Source organism: Calypte anna, chromosome 3 (genome assembly GCF_003957555.1).
Source record: "Calypte anna isolate BGI_N300 chromosome 3, bCalAnn1_v1.p, whole genome shotgun sequence".
Lineage (NCBI taxonomy): Eukaryota > Metazoa > Chordata > Aves > Apodiformes > Trochilidae > Calypte > Calypte anna.
Genome location: NC_044246.1, coordinates 21502740 through 21523879, shown reverse-complemented (window position 1 = coordinate 21523879; position 21140 = coordinate 21502740). Strand labels below are relative to the sequence as shown.

Here is a 21140-nt window from a genome sequence, read left to right as displayed (position 1 = left end):
ATGGAATTTTGTTTCATTTCATGCTCAAGACTAAGATGCTGTTACCTGTTTTGTATTACAAAGGTAAATCTTTAAGGGTAAGTAATTGGAATATTTTTAGCATCTTTCTCTGAAGTCTTCCTGAAGAGCATTACCTAATAATTTTGGTTCAACAAAAGTTAAGTACTCGGAGAAAAGACCCCAGGCATTAGGGACTGGGATGTGAATCACTGACATCTGAAAAATGTCACTAAGGAAACATCTTCAGACTGAAACCGAAGTCTAAATATTCTTGTTTTGCCTCATGCTGTCTACTCAGGCAGCACTGTATGCTATGGACCCACAGCTGATGTGGGAATGCATTTATGTGCCAGTCTGGAGCACAGTGAGAAGTGCACACCTCTGGTACTGCTACAGCCGAGCAGCAAGCTCTCCAGTTCTAGATTTGCAAGTGTCCATCAGCAAAGTAAGTAGATTTAGAGCTTTTGGCTGTCTGAACAAATGCATTTCTGTAGTTCCTACAGGCTGAAAAATCTGAAGTTCCAGGAATAGTGGATGCTAAGGGGATTGATTTGCTGTTGGGGAAACAGTTCAGAAATATACAGGTTGTGAGCAATCCTGACTTACTTCAATTTAGGCCACATTGGGTTAATGGTTATTGAGGCCTAGTTAGAGGCTTTCTGAGAATGAGCTACTGGGAAAGAGATAACTTAATTGGCAACAGAAGAGGAAAATAATTATGTGAGAAGAAGGTTCCATGAGAATGGTATGTGTAATTGGAATACAAAGCCACCTGCATGATAAGATGGTGTAAACAAGGCTTCTCTATATAAAGTGAGTGCAAGTTGTTAATAAACGATTTCATACAATCATATTGATGTGCACATGGAATCCTTAAGCCTCCGCAGACTGTTTTCCCACAATTTGCCACTACCAGGATACGTGGGGAAGAAATATTAACTACAAAATCAGGTTCTGTACTAAGCTGGATATGTTCAAATTAAGATTCTTGGGATCACATCCCTTTAACAACAAATATTAAAAACTGTATTTATTAAAGTAAGAGTAAGGGTGTTTTCTTTAAATCATATTGTGATACTGCCAATGCAAACAAGAATAACTAGTAAAGTGACAACTGAAATAATTCAAAACAAATATATTTGAAATGCAAAACCAGTCAAAAGAGTATACAACAGAAATAAAAAAACCTTGAAAGTTGTAAAGAATATATAAACATTCCCCCCTTTTTTTCCTCCCCTTTTTAAATTAAAGAAGATGAAAACAACTTTGATAAAGTTTCTCTGCTCAAAACCAGTCAAGTACAAAGTTTCAAGTATTTCTCATAGCAATGATGCAGTTTTCCATGGTCCAGCTGGCATTAATCTTGTTAGAGGCACATGTATGATGGTAGGGCAGCATATATATTAAAGCACAACATTAAGCTGATTCTTAAGACACAGTAAACAATGATTTCTTGCAAAATGTCACAAGTTAAGGAGTGGTTTTGGATACTTAGAAATACTATGTATACTTTATGTAGGAATAGCAGCTATTTCACCTCCACTAACAGGCCACTGTAAAGACACTTTATTCCATAATGCTGCTACTTTTTTATGTAGGAGAAGAAATGAAACTTAAGTTACTGTGAGGAAACAAGATTGAAGCTACTGTGCACTTTAAGATAACATACAATTTTGGAATTGGAATACAGTCTCTCATCTTCCTATTTTATTGACTCCCCCTGTCAACACTGCACTATTGCAGTAGCAGGCTGTTGTGAACTCAGATCACAGCACCACAGTTTACTGTCTGGCAAACAGATGAAACAAGTAGTAGGACATACCTGGACACCTCTCCCCTGGAGTTTCAGACTGGAGCAGAGCCATCTACCCAGATTCTGTAATGTTAATCAGCACTTACTGTATGTGCCCAAAGTACACTCTAAGCTCTCATTCATCTCAAGTTAAAGCTGTTTACAGAAGGACCATCCTTCCCCATAGCATTCTCAGATGTGAAGGTTTAGTATTTATGCAGCTTGTATATTTTTGTTAATTTCAAGCAATGATTAATATACTAGGAGAGCATTAAATGTTAGATTTTTTTCCTTTAGACTTGAAATAAAATCCTAGGTAAAGACAACTTGAAGCTGGCTCATACTTGCATCATAGCTTAAGATTTACCCCAGTCTGCTACAACTGTACAGTTACAAACTCCTCCTTTAAATTAACCTTTTGTCCCCACTACTTCACAGAAGTCCTTTCCTCTCGTTCCTATATGATAGTGTACTGTTGTCTACAACTTGAGAACCACAAAAATATGAAAAATTCATTACTTGACTGTCATTCTGGTATAACTTGTACCACTTGCAGCCAATTCAGTTTCTGCCTAGGCAAGTGAAAGCAGTACAGCAGCTCTAATAATACAGGCTCACTGTTGTTCGAGTATCAGTGCCCCTTGCCTTGTCTTAATTAGAAAAACTCATCAATGAGGTACTGCAGTAGATGGCAACTTCCACAGTGATACGTAAAGATTATAGCAGCAACTCGTGTTAAGAACAGCAAACTATATTTGACTGGTATTATTCAATTTAAACATCCAGTCATATATTGTAATTCACAAGCTAAAATACTGGATGGAATCATTTAATGGCATATCGGGGATAAAGTCCCAGAGTTTATGAATCAATGTGTTCACACCAGGATTTTTTGCTCCGCACTGAGCTGCCTCTGCAGTCAGTCCCAGCAGCTGATTCTTTCCTGCTCGGGGATCAGGCTCCAGTTGGGCGAAGGCTTGTCAGTCGCCAGCCAGTGGAAGTCATCCACCGTGTTCCAGTTGTTCCTCTTTCTATCCAGTCCAGAAGACTCGAAATCTCTGTCGATACCAGGGTAGCTCCAAGTGTAGGGGGCAAAGGAGACCCGAGTGCTGTCCTCGATCACGACTCGGCTGGTCACCAGCACGTAGAACCGGCAGTCGCGGGTGCAGTAGGTGCGGAGCTGCTGGCAGGCCAACACCAGGAGGCAATCGCTGCAATCGTCTACCTGCACGGAGGTGGAGACGGGCCCGCAGAGCACGGTGCAGCCCTGGCAGTCCCGCACTCGCAGGGTGTTGGCGTTGCCGCGGAGCCGCACCCGGCAGCCCCGCAGCCCCGAGAGCTCCACGTCGCGCTGCAGCAGCTCGGCGGGGCCCATCTCCAGCTCCCGGTCCACGGCGCCTCTGAACCCGCAGAGCGATGGCCCTTCGGCGGAGACGTGGCCGCTGGTCGGCGCGGCGACTGCAGGCCGGGCGGGCTCCGCGGGGCGCGGCTCGCTGCCCGGAGCCGCTTCTTTCTTGAGGTTCCGAAAGGCGAATTTCTTCTTAGGCTGCAGCTGCTGGCGGCGGGCTGCCAGGTCCCCCTGGAGCCGCGCCACGGCCTCCTGCCCCTGCCGCACCTCGTAGGCCGCCAGGAAGCGCACGCTCTCGGTCAGCAGTTTCTGCAGCCCCTGTAGGCGGGCGGCCGCCTCCTCCAGCAGTCCCTCCGCCAGCAGCGCTTCCACCGCCTCCCGCTCCCGGGAGAAGGCGGCCACGAAGAACTCACTCTGCTCCTCCTTCACCACCTGTGCCTCTTTCTTCTGCCGCTGCCGCTCCACGCCCTGCTGCCGCTCCGCTTCCCGCCGCTGCAGCCGCTCCGGCAGCACTACGGGGGCGGCGGCGGCCATCTCAGGCTTCAGGGGAGCCACGAAGACGACGGGCGGCTGTAGCTCCTCGGCGGGTGCCGCGGCTGGTGGTGCCGGTGCCACCGCCTCCGCCTCAGTCGCTGCCTCCATCTTGCCTCTTCGCCTCCCCTCCGGTCACTAAGATGCCCGCTGATTGGCTGTCGGCAGCCCCGGTTGCGTCACCGCCGCCGATTGGCGGCACCGATGGCTCCCGGGGGGCGGGAGGAGGGGGTGGGGTGAAGGGAGGGGTCTCCGGTGGTTTTAAAGGAGCCGCCGCCTCTCTGCGGGATGGGGTGAGTCCTGCGGCAGGTGCCGTCATCCGTGGGGTGCCTGATACCGCTTCCCAAATTAGCAGCAGGGCTACAAATAACCTTCCGCCCTCTCCCAGCCCCCTCTCCCCCTGCGCGCGCGTGTAAGGACTCGTTTCTTCCCATCCTTTCCCCACCCCCTTACTTCGTCGCCCCCCTTCCCCCCCCCCTTAGGCCATGCTCGCCGCAGGGAGCCTGGCGGTGGCCGTTCGGGCCGGCGCCTTTGGCTCGGGGTCGGCTCCGCTCGCCGGCAACCCCCGCCCGTCTACGGGCTGCAGAGTTACAGCGGGGCCGCGAGCAGCTCCGTCGGGGGGCTCGGGGAAGGGCGGCCCCGTGGCGGGGCCCGGACTCAGCAGGGGAGGGGCGGCTGAGGGCCTCATCCCTGCTGCCGGCGGCGGCTGCAGCTCAGCGCTTGGCTGTAAAAAAATAAAGCCAGGCCGCAATGGCTGCTCTGGTCTTGTCTGAGGCGGCCGTGTGTTTCTGGTAGGCGTCAGGCTGCCCACAGCCCCGTGTGGTGCCTGGCGGCATTCCCTGTGCCCAGGTGGGCGCGGTGCCGCGGGGCGGGCTGCCTGGCAGGGCCCGTGTTTTCAGCAGGCGTTGTAAAATGCAGTGTTTTAATAAGCCTCCCCCACGGTTTCCTTTTGTGGGTTGAGTCATTAATGGAGAAGGCTGTTAATATTCGCAGGTAACTGCAAAAGTGCTGCTAAATGGGCTATTTTTCTTCTTACCCGTCTTCGTTTCCTCAGTGCTTTGTTCCTGAAGAGAGTTAGTTCAGTTCTTGAGGGAAAGCTTGACTCTTGAAAGCTCTTGCCTGCTAGAAAGGGGAGAATGCTCAGTCATGAAAAAGTAAGGATATCTTGAAATACTATCACTGGATTATTTTTTCCTACCAGTGTTTAAATGATGCGTTAACTTAATATTACGCACTTTGCTACTAAACAGTCAAATCCACTCCTGTGGTAACTGTAGTAATGTTACAGTAGGCATGAATATAGTGCCATTCACTGTAAGAAAAAACAAAACAAAAATAAATCCTTACTTCCCTCATGTTTCATAATAAGGATGCGTAAGTTTCATTTTACATAGCAGGCTTTTTTTCCCTTAGCTCCCATGAGTGTAGGTAATAGAGATGGTAACAGTGATCTAAGTGTTCATCCCATACAAGAGATTATTGACAGAAAAAGGCTTCTACTGTTTTTTTGGTATGCATACGTTACTGGAAACTCATAGAATGGTGGGGGTTAGAAGGGGCTAGGGATGATCATCTTGTCCAACTTCCTTGCCAGATCAGGTTCATTTTGAGCAGGTTGCACAGGTGGGTTTTGAATACTTCCAGAGAAGATTCCACATCCTCTCTGGGCAGCCTGTTCCAGTGCTCTGTCACCCTCAAAGTGAAAAAGGTTTTCCTGTGTTCAGATGGAACTTTTGTGTTCCAGTCTGTGCATGTTGGCCTTCATCCCGTTTCTGGGCACCACTGAAATGAGCCTGGTCTCATCTAGTATGGGTTTGGTGTTGTTACACAGATGTGACCTGATAGATGAACTGCAGTGGGTAAACCAATTTGATATATGAAAAGATTACAAGAAAACACTAGTGTACGTAGCTCAAAACAGATGTTAAGTATTATATTCCACAGTATAATGATCACTTTTTATTGCATTTGAGCACTTAAAAAGCTAGGTATTGTAAACTGTTCTAGAGGTGGTTGCAGTTTTACATTAATGAAGACCAAATACACTTGAGAGTAGAAGCTTCTGGGAGGAACTGGAATCTTTCCACCTTGCTAATGCACACAAATGATTTTGGGGTCAGAAGTAAAACAGCCCCACAGAGCAAAGGTGAAGTGTATGACCATAATGAAAAATTTAAAAAGGGAGCAGTAAAATTCTTCCAGTTATCTCATCTTGATGTTCCAAATTTACTTTTCATGCTTACAATTTGAGGCTCCAGTATAATTGATACTAGTTGGTTTTATTCTTTTGGTGGTAATAGAAAGGCAATTTTCTTCCTGACTTTCCTGGCAGCAACTGTTTTAAGGTTGCTTACTGTGCTTCATTAAAAGCCGTAGAGAACAGAAGATTTACAGTTTCCTCTGCAGTAACCACTTGAATAAAGTGTAAGCCTCCTAGCTCAGGCTTCTATGCATTTTGGTAGGCTGCATTGAGAAGTGTAGCTCTTTGAGGATATTAGATAAGAATAAAGTACATTGTTCTGTTTGTGTTATAATTTTCCCTACAATTATTAATTGATATTTCCTCTGTATGCATTTTAATTACTCTCTGGTTTGAAAGTAGACAGTAATAATTTCATTAAACTTTTTGCTGCTGCTTGGGCTGTACAGTGTAGTTTGGTTTGTATGAAGTTGCGGGTTGCATGTCCTTACTTGCATCTAGCACTGTGAAACTCCAAAGCATAAACTCCATTACCTGTTGCTTCCACGTTTAAATCTGTATCCCATAGTTACTGCTCTTGTGTGCAATCTATCTACCCAAAATATCTGTACTGATTTTAACTAGTTGGACAGCATGAACCCCTGGCCTTTTGGAGTGAGATGTATTGCACAGTTCAGATGAAGGTTAAAGATCCCGTCTCATTCCATCATCGTTTTAAGAGGATCAGAGAGTAAAAAGTGAGACAGGCAAGTGGGTGTCTGGCCTCGTGATAATGGATTCTTACTGCTGAGGTTTCTGAGCTTGTGAAAGTCAAGAACCTCATAGTTATCGAGTGACCTTGAGATATAAATTTGCACTTTGAAGCAGAGTAAGGACGTAAATAGTTATTCTTTATTACCGGTATGCATTCACAACACTGACATTTTTTATTCCCAAGGCTGCAAAGCTGTTTTGTCTTTTAGCTGTTTTCAAGAAAAGCAGCAGCTGTTGTGCCTTGCAGGAACTCTTACCTGATAGATGTGATCTCTGTCTGTTAGATTGAGTTTCTCCAGAAGAGATAAGCAGATGAACATAATTACTTCTGGCTACAAAGTACTTACTGCGCTGGCTTGTGCAACCATCATACTCTACTGCTGGTTTTAGCAAGGGCTCTTTGTATTCCCCTGGCACTGTAATCAGACATTAAGGATGTAAGGTGCATTATGATTCATTTAAGATATTGTAGTCTGTACAGTTTTCATGGTGGAGTAGAGCTTCAGTAAAAGTTTCTGTCAGGTCCCTGTGTCTGTGTACTTTTGAAAAAAAAAAACATGAATTCCTTTAATATTATACTTGGCATACTGATTATTTTAAGAAATCTTTTGTTAGGGCTAAAATGCACTTTCTGTATTTGGCCATATGGGAAGGCCAGACAATGTAAAATACGTGTTTTTAAATCACTAATAAGATAGTTAGAGCTAAAACTATAGAACTTAACTTGGCGCATCTTAATTACTATGAGTAATGTGAAAGCTTGGAATTGCAGTCCTTGGGAATGCTTAAGATACCAATTATATTCCAACCAGTCAAGATGCACTTGTTTTGAAACAAGTCTGAGCTAGTCCCTTCTAAGAACCTGGTATGCTCAGTGCTAAAGGTGGAGAAACATTCATTTCCACAAAAAGGAGTTATGCTTCAAGATCAGGGACAAACTTGAAAGGAGAACATTTTATGACAAGAGAGGCACCTGTGTATCAGCAATGCAAGGGCCCAGTATGCTGAACACAAAAGCTGAGAGCAGAAGGTTTGGCCCAGGCCTAGCTGAGAACTGGGCTTTAGGAATTAACATGCTAGTTCCCATTAGTTAAATTCCAAAGGCCAGCTATGTGAACTGGAGATGGTGTGTTATGGGCTCTTACTTTGAGGTAGTTTCTCTCTTAATTCTAGAGTTTCTAAGAGATTTTTTTCCCCATGCCTCACTTTAGACTTCAGATGTCTTTATTTTTTATAAGGCATTTCAGAAAACTATGCTTGGTTATTGTGCTAGCCAGTCTAATGGACCCCCTAGGCTCAATAGGATATGGAAGTTTTCCTGTTTGGAATTGTGAATCTTAATTGCAAACATATTCAATTTATTTTTCTAAACAATTTAAACAGAATTAACTTGAAGGTATTGTGTCTAATTTAACTGATTTTCTGGTAGCTCTCTTGTATTCATCAGTTAAGAAAACTAAACATACAGTTTTTTGCCTTTTATTCATCTTCTGAAAAAATCTGTCAGCTTTTATTTTGAAGGACTGCTGCCTATTAGTAGCATTTGCTCTTTAGTCTAAATCTCAGAGAATAAATTCCATTCATATTGATACACTTTTCAGTGATAATACTGATACTTACCTTACAGCAGTCTTTATTGATATCCAAATCTTACCTACCTAGTTTCTAGTAGGGACCCAGAAATAGCCATTAAAACCATTCTTTCTCAAAAGTGGTGACTTAGATGGTGCTTTATTTATAATGCCCTTCTTCCATTTTGTCTTGTCCTTATACGAGTATAGTTGAGTATTTTTGTGCTTCTTTCCTGAATATGAATGCTTTCTTGCTATAACTTACTACTCCACTGTGTTTCTAGTATCCTTATAGCACCTCATTTCATGTTTTAGACCTCATTTTTTTTTTGCTTAGGTTCCTTCTATTAATATTATTTATTTTTTTAATCATCCACAGTAGCTCAGTTGTATTTGGAGTGGTCCTTCTGTTAGCTTTGTTGCCAAGCTGCTATTTTTAACTATGATGACTTTTTTTTAATTATAAACCTTGTGTCCATCTACTTATTAACATACTTTTATGTATTTCTGTATCTATACTTCCCTGATTTTTTTCCCCCATTCATCTGTGCTAATCAAATTAATTATAAAGCTTCTCCCAGTTTCTGCCACTGTTTTTAGTTTAAATTTCCTGTATAAATTTTGGTGGTGTTAGGTTTTGAAAATCGTTTCTCCAGGTACTGCAATCAAGTGGTGTTTTTTTTCCAACACATTTCAGTGGCTGAATATTTTAAGATTATTCTAATTGGAAGTGAGAGCTATTAATCTTTCAAGCTTAATTCTCCTTTTTAAGGAGAATTACACAACTCTGAGCAGAAGAATATGAGTCTTATTTAAATAACCCAGGGCGTGATACAGTTTTTCTTGATCTGTTATAGTAATAATTTTGCGGTGTTATTTGTTTCCGTGGGAGAGACATATTCAGGGATGAGGTGGTGAGACACTGGCAGATTGCCCAAAGAAGTTGTGGCTGCCCCATCCCTGGAAGTGTTCAAGGCCAGGCTGGATGGGGCTTTGAGCAACCTGACCTAGTGGGAGGTGTCCCTGCCCATGCAGGGGGGTTGGAACTACATGATCCCTAACATCCCTTCCAACCAGCCCATGATTTCATGATTGCTTTGTTAAAGTTGGATCCACATCTCAGAGAAGAACAGTTCTCTAAAATCTGTTCTGTGAATCCATCACAGGACAGCCCTGTCGGCCTTTGCACAATCTCCAGTCATAGAAACCTGTCCCTCTTCTGTTATTGGTGTAAACCTCTTATTCTGAGGGTTCAGTTTTTGTTACCTCCTCCTACTACATATGTCCTAACCGATTACTCCTTAAGATACTTATTGGTTAGACAGTCATGTGTTCAGTATGATGATTGATCCTGGAGTCATCCAGCTTTCTAAGTTACATCATGCAATTATGAGCCTTGTTTTGTAAGTACTGTTTTGTGTACGTAAGGCACAGTATCAAGCTGAACTTCATAATGCTTAGGAAATTTTTACTGTTGGAACATGAAAGTATTGGTGGCAACTATTTAAAATTTTGTAGTTGATATGGATGTTGAACTGAGTTTTTCATGTGGTATGTTGCATTTATATTCCAAGCTGAAGTCACTGGCTCCATCCCATGTATTTGAGTGCCTTACTTTTCAAATGCTTTGATCTGTACCTTTTAGCGATGACCTATTTTTTTCTGCACCTTCAAGCTTAATGTTAGTTATTCTTATCTAAATTACTAATTATTAAAAGCAGTATGTAGTTGGATAAATGATCTTTCTGGTGAAGAGCTGACACAGGAAACGTTAAGGGGTGGAGAGTTAATGAAACATGGAAGGAGAAAGTGCCATTGTAAGAGCTAAGTGCCCAGTCTGAGGCAGTAAGACTGCAGTGGAATAAATAGCATTCTTTTCCATCCAGTGTACCTCAAAGAGGATGCATGGGGTCCAGGTTACAAAACAGATTTTAATGCAAGAATCTTGAGATGACTGTGGAGTTAATTTCTTTGACACAAATAGCTTAGTCCTTAGATTCTTTTTTATGAATCTGCTGCTGCTTGATCTTCTTTTGGGGTACTAATTTATGATTGCATAGGAATTTGAATCCTTGTGATGCAGACCTGGACAAATGGGCTGAATAATACAATAATAATACAGTGACTTGATCTAGGAGGAACCTAGAGACAGAATGAATGGGGAAGGTGGTTTTGTACCCCTTTACTTTCTTCCTCTCAGTATCTAAGCCTAGTTTTCACTTCACAATTTGTGAGTTCAGGGCTATGTGTCTCTGCTCACTCCAAATGTTGGCTGGTATCTTTACACACCTGTGAGAGTGGTAGTTGTTAAATAGCACAGTCACAGTTTGACAGCTGATGAGATAAAAGTAGCCAAGTAGTATGTTGTGTGATGGGTGCACATGATGTTCCTGGTAGCTCTACTTAAGGGTTATTATACCAATGTCTGTCTCCTGAAGATTTCTTCTATTCCTTTTTGATGCTGGCCTTGCCTTTCTTCTCAGGCTTGTTTGCCCTTACTCTTTCTGAACCTGCTACAGGAAAACAAATGAGAAAATGAATGATTGTGATTAAGGAAGTTAAGGAGAAACAGCAACTGAATGTGCATTGGACTTCATTTGGAAAATAGGAATCTGGGTGAGGATGCCAGCTGTGGGCAGTTTACCTGGGGGTAGAAGAATTTTGACACATTGGGGTCTTTTGTGTTAATGTAGAGAGGCATTGAGAAGAGGGGCAACCTCCTGGGGCAATGTTACTCAGTTCAGAAACATCATGTGATCCTTTTTATAAAGCGTGAGTAACTCATGTTAAAGAGCGGCATGTCCTACAAATGTGGTCTGGAAAATTCTGTGGTACACCAGAAAGGAGTAACACTAGAGCTGAAGACTGCAATTCAGACTTTCTAGCCCTGAAGGTAACACTAGGTGTGTACTTGCATCTGAATTATAAAGTATCATCCGACCCTTGATTTTTCCTTTTTTTTTTTTTTTTTAGTAATAATTTCTACCTGAGCCAATTTTGTTTCTGAACAGCTATAGTCAGTATGTAAAATTGTATGTATTTATTTCTGCAGAGGATACAGTGTGTGTCCTGGTTTGGTTTTTCTACTCACTGGTAATGTAAAGGGTTTTCATTCTTAAACTCACTTGGGTAGGTCTGGAGAAATCTGTCTTCTTCAGAGTGCTTCACTGTGTAGATGTTAGCTGTCCTTCTCTTTTTGTACTGTCCCTGCTTAGCAAGGTTATTGCCAATGCTGCTCTGAAACATCCTTCAGGGAAAATAAAGTGTAAATTATGGTACAACTGTGGTCAATTTACATAAGCTTCCTTGTGTTTCTTATGATAAGGCAATCTTTTAAAAATAATTTGTCCTCTTCCCTGCTATTCCTCCTCCTTTTTATTGCCTACTTCCTATTTGTGGTTTCAGTAGGACTGGGGAGCAGTAATATACTGATGAGGTATCTTGCCTCATAATCTCTGAAGCAAAGCTCCTTCCTGTTAACTAAGTCACAAGAACGATTGTGGTGTCCCTCCATCTCAGAAGCTCTTACTTGAGCAACATTCTATAAAGCCAGTAATGCTCAGCAGGCTTTAATCTGGGGCAGAATCTGTGCCTTTGAAGCATTTGCTAAAGCCACGGTCATTGAAGATTGTCTTTTAATTTTCTAATGCTACTGTCAGAAGTATAGTCTGTAAAAATTATTAGGACATTGAGCTAAGCAGCACCATGCTTGTGTTGAGTATGTCTGGACAGTTTAAGGGATCTGTTGGGCTCATGCTAAGGCCTGTTTGCTAGGGCCTGACCTTTCTGGTTAGGGAGTGACTGGAAGCTTCACATAAATTTTCCTTCTATGGGTGCGCATGTAAACAAGAATTGCAGTCGAGTCCTGGCTTTGGCAAAGGTTTGGATCAGGCTAAACTTTTGTTTCCCATACTAAAAAATTACTTGGTTGATTACTTAATATAAGCAGTATAAAAAACTAACAATAGTAAAAACAGTACTGAGGTGCTGACATAAAGTCTTTATCTGGCCACCAGCTTCTTGGAAGATGTTGCACTTAGTACACCGGCCATGAGCATTTTCCTGTAATTGCATCTAAAACCGAAAAACTTAAGTTTTGTGCTACAGGTTAATAAAGAAGAATGTGCTACCAAAGAAAGTTTTCAAATCCTCATCTCATCTCGAAGGAGTTCTAACAAAGTTACTTAGGAAAAAAATAGAAAAGGTTGTTGTGTGTAAGTCCTTGGGATCCATGATTACTAGCAGAAGGAGGATCTTTTAAAAGAGATTTCTTGTTTTAAAAGTGTTTTAAAAGTATTAGCACATATATCTCTGTATGCTAAGATCTGTCAAACCAATCGAAACTTTAATAAGCTAAGCTTTTAAGATAGTTTGAATGAATAATTTTAAATTAAATCTTTATTGAGTATTTTAAGTTCAATAAGTTTTAACCAAAAAGCTTTGAACAGAACTACTGTATTAATGCTTTAGCTGAATTAAGTGCTACAGTTCTATCAATGAACTTTCAATGCTCTAAACTTTTGACTGCAAATTAGCATTTTTAGGTTACCCCAGTTTTTAAAAGCAGATGAAATGAATGACATTATTTCCACCAAGGGTGATAAGAAATTTTATCTGTAAGTATTAAAAATATTGCAACTTGTAAAAATGATTGAATTGCCTCCTTTTCAAGGTGACCTTGCGTTTGGTTTTTCTGCCCCTGCCCCGAGTGTGCAGTGGTTTACAACTTTAATATGAAGGAGATCAACCAGGTTGTTAAAATTGTCTTAGTGGGGAAAAACGTGTTTTTTTTTTTACTTTTCTGTAACCCAAAAACGCACCCCAACTTTTCACCGAATAGCCTGCCAGCTTTCTCAAAAAAAAAAAAAAAAAAAAAAAAAAAAAAAAAAAAGAAAAAGGAAAGAAAAAAAGAGTTAAACTTCTAAAAGGGCCTGTCTGCACAGAAGGCGAGAATGGGCTTGGAGCCGGGGTACCCCTCATGCCGGGGCGGCGGCATTGTCTGCCGGCGGAGCAGCGCGGTGCAGTGCTGTGCCGTTCCGCGCCGCGCTGCTGCCGCGCCGTGCCGTGCAGTTCTGTGCTGTGCTGTGCCGTGCTGTACTGTGCCGTGCCGCGCTGCGCTGTGCCGCGCTCTCCTCTCTCGCTCTCTTTCTCTTTCCCCCTCGCTCGCTCGCTCTCTCTCCCCCCCTCCCTCCCTCCCTCGCTCTCTCGCTCTCCCTCTCTCTCTCTTACACTGCCAGCCCCTGATGTGATGGCGAAGAAACCCCGTTGACAAGGCACTGCTTTTTCATGACGGTGAGTTTCCCTTTGAGTGTATTATAATTTTGTGATAAAAATTTCAAGGAAAAAAAAAACACACAACCTCCTTCCTCCCTTCCTTCGGGGAGGGAAAAGAGAGGGGGGAAATCTATCTCCAGACAGACAGAAAAGAAAGAGGAGCAAATTAACAACCAGGAGTTGCCAAAACCAGGATATTAGGTTTCAGCCCAGAGAGCTATTGGCTCTGGGGCTATGTATATAAATATATATCTGGAGAGAGAGCGAGCGAGAGGGGAGACGAGGAGGAAGAAGAGGGATATTTTGTGGGTGGCTGTTGTTTGGGCAGATGTGGATTCACATGGAAATGAACTATATATATATATATATTTTTTTTTTTCCGCGAGGCTGATGGTGGTGGCTGCTGAGGGCACTTAAAAAAAAAAAGTTGTTTCTTAAAATAAAGGCGGGGGGGTAGAAGGGAAAGATAAGGTTTCAGGTCCAGGCTGATAGCTGCAGAGAGGGGAGAGGTTTGGGGTGGGTTTTTTTTTTTTTTTTTTTTTTTTTTTTTCTTGCTGATGCCATGCAAATTCAGGAGAGGAGGGAAGAAAAATCTCTTTTAATGACTCATTGATTGAGCCGGTTTAAAATTAGTTGTTGTTGTTGTCTTTTTTTTTTTTTTTTTTTTATTTTCCGCCCCCTTGATGGCCATCAAGAGAAGGATGGAAAGAGGAGAGGAGAGAGAGTGTGTGTGTATGTGTGAGTGTGAGAGAGAGAGTGAGAGAGGGGGATAGAGAGAGTATGTGAGGGAGAAAGAAAAATAATCTTTTCAAATCTCCTCCCTCTTTTTTTTTCCCCCCTCGTTTCTTTGCTTTTCTCTAAAGCTCTGTGGTCTGTGAAACACTCTTTCTTCCTCCTCGTCGGGAAAATGGAGACACTTAGTCTCTCTCCTGGCTGCGGAGCTGGGAAGGATTTTTCTTTTCTTTTTTCCTTTTTCACTTCTGGCTTGATTTTTTCCTTTCTCCCGTCCACTCGCCACCACCCTCATCTTGTTATTTCTTTGAGTTTATGTATCAGATTTGTGCCTTCTGGGGATTTATTTTTCACTCGTTTTCTCGTTTTCGGTGTCGCCAGTAGATCTGATTTGATTTGTTTGGTTCTTTATTCGCAATTTCCTCCGAATTGCTCCGTGCCTCCTGCTTTTAATCGAGGAATGGAAACGGTGCTGCTTTTGTGGGTGCGCGAAATGCTCGGGCGGTAGGTTTGGGCTAATGCGCTTTTTTCCTCCTTTTCGGGACCGAAGTTTTACAGTGTGGATTTTTTTCCCCCCCTTTTTGAGAGAGAATATTTACCTTTAACGCCTCTTTTTAAAACATAAGAATAAACCGTCTCTTTCTGGAGTGTAACCTATTTGGTTTTGTCGTTGAGTGGATGTGGATCTGATCCTTTGTGCTGCTGGTATTATTTTCCATAAAAGAAGCAATGTTTTATAAACAGTTTTTACGTGTGCTTAAAACAGTAGTTGGTTGTGGAGGGGATTTTTTTTTTTTATGCAGTCCTCACAGTTCACATCTGTTGGGTTGTGGAGAGGCGTCAGTACTCTAAATTTGAAATTGTTTTTGCTATTAATCGCGAAATTGATTTACAGAATATGGCAGAAAGCAGATGTAGTAATGTTAAAAACCGGGCAAAATTACTCGACGTATAGAAGGAGTGTTTATGTTTATTTAGAACTGTAACTAAGTAATCGCTGGAGAAAGGAAGGGCATGTGGAGGCCTTCGCTTATCCCCTCCTGTATTCCCCGCTTCTCGGGGCTCGGCAGCCCTGTATGCAGCAGGATATGGAGGAGAAGGGAGGAAAGGTCCTCCGGAGGCGGCTGAGGCCATGCCCGGGGCTCGGCTGCCGGCGTTCGCGGAGCCGCTCCGGGTGCGAGTGGAAGTGGGAGAGAGCGGGGAAGATGGCGCTCTCTGGCCTCCTGCCAGCGTTTGTTGCGCAGTTTCACTCCGACTCTCCTCCCCCACGGGCGCCATTTTAGGGTCCTTTCTGCTGTCGCCGCGCTGTGTGGGGCGTTGCCGTCGCGTCCCGCTCGGGCCATTTCTTTTTCTGTGGCGGAAGCCTTGGTCTCTCAGGCCTTGAGAATCCTCCCCGCGAAATCCCAGCAGCTGCTTGCTTTTTTATCACCCTTCTCTTTTATTTTTCTCTGAGAAATTGCTATACGGCGTGTGTGCTTTGGGGAGAGGAATGAAGGGTTCCTGGCTGTGCGTGTGCAAGGGAGCAAAAGGGGAGGATTTTTTTGGACATGGGTCTTTTCGGGGAGGGCCTCGTCAGAGCTGTCGCTCCGAGTCCGCTGCTTTTAAAGGCTTTGTCCCGTCTCACGGGCCCTTCAGGTGACGGTCCTGTGAGGTATCAAATTGGCTCGGTTCGCAGGGGCCAGTGCTGCCGGCTTAGCTCCCGTAAACATCATTTCAGAGCTGCTTTCCTTATCTCTGAGCTATGTGTTCCTTGACATCTGATGCATTCAGGGTGTAGGAAGAAAAAAGATGTAAAAGAAGATCCCCCTTTAATTGAACTATGACCAAAAATTACAACATGCATAACACAAAAAACAGAAAATCTACTTAAAAAAAATCCCTAGTGTAGCACATAGGACAAAGTAATTTCCAAGGAAGAGCCTAAAATGCTTATAACAGTGCTTGCAAAACTACAAGGACAAGTGCAGAATAAAGTCCCTTTTGAAGGACTGGCATCTTTTCCAGTCTTCATCACTCCTTCATGTCTCGCAGAAGGTAGTGGTTTTCACAATTCAAATTGGCACCTCCACATCAATATGCTTTTTTGTATTGGTGCTGTTTTTTAGGGAGAGTATTGAAAATAGTCTCCTATTTTTTGAGGAAAACTGTCTTATTTTTTCACCTCTTTTATTTTTCTATACTCAGATCAATGCTCAGCAGGTTTGAGTTTAATACCAACAACATTGTATTCAGGAATAGCAAGTATGCTGCCTGACCAACTCGTGCTGTGCCCACTAAGGAGTGTGGAATGCTTGTTTGTCCTTCCTGTATGCTTTTTGACAAATTAGAGGGGGGTTTCCTCAAGCCTCCTGTTCCTGAAGGAAGTGGGAGATTTTTGAAATTCGGGATTAATTTTAAGGTATTGAAATTGTTTGTCTGTTGGCGTTGAAGGATTTTAAGTGATGTTTCTTGTGAGATAGACACTTCTATTGCTTGGATTATAGTAAAATATTGTCTGGCTACAAAGTTTACTCTAAAAACTCAAAGGGACAACCTTTTTAGTATTTTATCTTATTAAACAATATACCTGCAAAAAACTTTTAATTGTTTATTGAGTGTGGAGTGCAGTATTCACATATTTCAGATACTACTGCATGAGAATCATTTACTTGAAGGGTCCATTTTGCAGTTTTTAACAGCACTACGGGGATCAAGGTATTGATTTTTTTTTAAACGGTAGTGTATTTTTACAATAAAGTTTCTCCATTATACACAGTGTTTCACAGATTGTGGATTTTTTCATTTAATTTTTGAGAGTCATGGAAAACTTAAAAATATTATCAGTTTGTATTGTATTAGAGTGTAATACTTGCCACATGACTATATATACTCTGATCTGACTTGCTTGTGCTAAACAAGTTCTCATGTTGCGACCTTTGGCAGGTAGTATTTAAATATACCAAGATATATTATAGATCTAATCAGTTGTGGTTTTTTGGCCTCTGAGCTTAAAGGTTTTCTAGTTTTGTTGTTGCAAGTAGGGCTTTGTATTTCGCATAGCTTGCTCACCTTGATGGAGGAGTGCAGGAACTCTCCATGTTGATACACGCACCCATTTGTGCATTCATTGGTGCACCTTGACTTATTCACTAGTCTGTTACATATTTTAAGGGTGTTCTTACTTTGTTTATATTTACATCACTTGCTTTGTATGTTATGTCTTCATTCTTGAGTTGCTAATACTCCTAGTATACGGGGTTGCCCTGAGGTGAAGTCAGGGATACACAGTTGTGCCCTGGACAGAGGTGGTTATACATTAGCTAAATATTTACATCACCTTGTAGGTGTGCATTTCCCCTGCTCACTGTGTGCCCTTGTCTAGTAGTGTTTGTATATTTAATTAATTGTACTGAGAGGGATAAAAAACCCCAAACAAACCTGAAGTGCTATTACAAGCTGCATTTCCAGTTTCCTTCAAGGGCCATTTCTGAATAAACTTAAGTTTTGCACAGAGGTGAATCTGTAGTTGAGTTGAAGATCTTTGTATGTATGGATGCGCTGGTTATACTTCCCCATCAGTTCCAGAAAAGTTGTATCTGCTCACAGCAGTCATGTTTTATAAAGTGTCTCTAATGGTCAGTGATGGTGCCTTTTCATGCTGCACTAGGCTTGTGATAAGTCTCATGGCTGGCACTTTTTAGCATAGCTGTAGCAGTGAGAGCATGAAAGTGCCATCCCTGTCTAAGTAATAGATACAGTCCAGGCATAAGAGCCTCTTTGATAACGTAGTTCATTCTGTTCAGTGAGTAGGCATAATTTCTTCTAGTAGTTCTGCTGGAATAAGCTACATCTGTGCTTGAAAGGTTTTTGATGGTGATGTATAGTAATGTCCAGCATAGACGTGGGAATTGTCTACAAAAACAAGTATCTTTTGTTTTCTTACTGTACAGAAAAAGCACCAAGATTAATAAACAGCTCTGACATTCATTGTGACCTCCAACTGTTTTAAAATTGGAATAAGTGGTATCAGTAAAGCACTTGGTGCACCAACATAGATGCATAAATGTCAACAGAATTAAAGTTTTTTCAAAGTCATCATTAGTTAAATGATCTATGGCTATCTTTATTTTCAAATGTTCATTGCCCAGCTTTTGTTAATAGAAACAACTACTGCGTTTGTATTGTTTTTGCTTTATTTGTGAATTGCTGTGGGTTGAGTCAAAATAAAAACATGATTAACTGGCACAAACATACAGTCAAGGTTTTTACTGCTTTAATTTATCTTCTTGCACTAGTTTAAAAATGTTCTAGAGCTACTTCCAATGTTACTTTGAGTAAAGGAATGCTTACTGAAAGAGAAAGGAAGATGAAGGGAAAACAATTGTCAAAACTTAACACAATAGCCTTTCTTTTGTTGGAGGTATTAAGGGTTGTGAAATGGAGAGGTCAGTCCAGGAAGAAGGTTTTAACTTCATTGCATGAGACTGATCATTTTTGTAAGGGCTGATCTTACGCTTTGTATCAGGTGGAATTTGAAATAGTTTTACTGTGAACTTGAGCTGAGTGTCGAATTTCAAGATCTGGTGTTAAAGTTTGAATTTATTAAGTTATATCAACCACAGAAAATATCTTTACCCCACCTAAAATCAAATGGCAAAATCTCCATTGAGTTCAGCAAGGCATTGTCTTCAACCAGGGCAAGATTAGCAGTGTGGAAGATTTTCAGTCTGGTTTTGGAGGCATTGATATGGAGGGCACTGCCGAATTAGTTACACATTTGTCAGTTACTTGCATTCAAATTTCAGCTGATTTCCCAAACCTAATACTTGAAAGGAGCATAAATCTCTATTGAGCTGTAATTTTTGGCAGTTGTTAGCTGATACAAGCTTGTACCCCATGGCAAGGTAAACAAGTTGCTTTTTTTAAACTAGTATGGACTAGAGTGGCAATGAAAAGGTATTAACTGATCATTGGCTTACATCTTTTTTTTTTAATTACCAATTCTTAAGGCAGTTACCTTCTGGGACTGCATAAGTGTTTTTTCAGAAGCTTTGAAAATTTATTGCAGAGTGAAAAGTATAATACACAGGTATTCCCTAGTAAGTTAAAAACTGTCTCGAAATATTTCTTGGACATACTGTATCGTGCAAATAATGTATGCTAAAACTGCATGCAGCAGTTTCTAGAAATACTCAAGAGCATCTAAATTCCTTTGAGCAGATGAGCATTTGTGTCCTAAGGAACTACTGAGGTTACTCTTTGTTTTCTGCTTCTGGGATGCAACATGTGCCATGGTCTAGTAACTGCAACGGTAGTGGATCAAGGGTTGGACTTGATGATCTCTGAGGTCCCTTCCAACCCAGTCGATTCTATGATTCTATGATATCAAAACATTTTATGACTACTGAGATTCCTGAAGAATTGTGTCCATGGTGGAGCAGCTTAGAAGGCAGAGCCCAAAATAGGCCATAGCCTAGTGATGAGGACAGTGACTGCTGGGAAAATGGGCTCAGCAGTGTTCAACCTGGTGAATGCAGTGGGGTAATCCCGACCTTAAGGCTGTGATTTATTGTGGTTAATCTGGAAACAGGATTTTTAAAGTCTTGTCAAGGGTTTGATATTGCTAAGAGCAGCTCTGGATGCAGCAGGAAAAAAATGATGTTGAATAACTTAGAAATTAGATGCTGAAATGTGTGTCTTTAAGATTTAAGACAGTTGCACTGGGGTTTCACACAGATACTCAGTGTGCTTGACTGTAGCTGGATTAACCTTTGCAGTCGTACATACTGTTAACAATTGAACTACACTTCACCATTTTTTTTCTTAATACATAAAAATATCACTGTAGTTTTTAGAATTTTGATAAGTTACCTCATCGCCAAAGAGAAATAAAATTTAAGAGATGGCTAAACAACCTGTTGCAGATTGTCTGTGCTTTAGTATGTGGTTTTTTATTTGCTCCTCTGTGTGCAGGGCCAGTGCATCACAATTGTGTAAAGCTCCTGCCAGATTTTTGAAACCATGAAGACACAAAATGTGCCTAGCATTTCATGAGAGGTAGCACTTTTGTCTTTTTTTATTGGTACGCACCTGACCCTGAATAGTTCCCCCTTTAAATCATTCTTCTCAATATTTAAAATTAGAAATTTCTTTTCATCCCCTTATGCATACAGATGTCTTTGAAATACTGATAAAAAAAGTCAGCTCCACAGCTAATTTCAACCATTGGAAGGTCATTTTAAAAGCACTACTTCAAATTTAGAATCTTGGAATGAAATGAAACTTCAAAAAGACATTTTCATATGTATAGAAAGTACCCATTTGCATATTGCAGTGTTGCTACGTTTGAATCCCAAATTTCTTACTTAGCTCTTTTTCAGAGCACAGTTCTTGGTTGATTTTGCAGCAGTATTTTAGCAACTTTTTTATTTACTATGAAAGAGGAAATGCTCAGGAGTAGTGACATATTGTAGAATATAAGCACAGCATGGTTTACAAGTGAGTAGATATATCATTGCATTTACAAATATATTTTAAAAATTAAATTTTCCTTCCTGTTCCTGTGGTCCTGAAATGACAGCTTCTTGATAATAAAATCTTCTGTATTTTTAAGTAAAACAGAGTAAAATTTTAACTTGCAATCAAGTTTTCCAATATTTACCTCTTTTCCATTGAACAGAATGTTATTGCTCTGCTGCACACAATTTTTTTTGTGATGAAAGGGGGCATGTAGGAGTACTCTTGCCCTGTTTTTGTATTTCATCTATGTAAAAATCAGTTTCTTGAAAGTAAAGGGCTTAATGGGGTGAGTAGCTCTTAAGTTGATCATAAAACACATGCTTGGTTACTTATAACAACCTGAAATTGTCCAGTTTGCAAGATGCTAGATTGTTCAAAAGTAGCATGGATTTGAAATTGAAAAGTAAAATACATGGTAATAAGGGTTTGAACATGTACTCC

General features: G+C 41.4%; 2 protein-coding genes across 5 annotated transcripts in view; one reads left to right on the top strand and one right to left on the bottom strand.

Moving 5' to 3' along the window:
• Positions 1–1132: 1132 nt before the first annotated feature.
• Positions 1133–3901, bottom strand: TBCC (tubulin folding cofactor C). Its single transcript, XM_030446662.1, has one exon. It carries the CDS (start codon positions 3780–3782, stop codon positions 2712–2714), a length of 1071 nt encoding a protein of 356 aa, XP_030302522.1. The 5' UTR covers positions 3783–3901; the 3' UTR covers positions 1133–2711.
• Positions 3902–3929: 28 nt separating this feature from the next.
• BICRAL (BRD4 interacting chromatin remodeling complex associated protein like) overlaps positions 3930–21140 on the top strand; it is a 43747-nt gene continuing 26536 nt past the window's right edge. The window contains exon 1 of one of the 4 annotated variants that reach the window (XM_030446660.1): positions 3930–3964. The gene's annotated coding sequence lies outside the window, so the exon portion shown is untranslated. Of the gene's footprint in view, positions 3965–13164; positions 13488–21140 lie in introns of those variants that run through there. The other 3 variants (XM_030446659.1, XR_003987321.1, XR_003987320.1) reach the window with 3 other exon arrangements.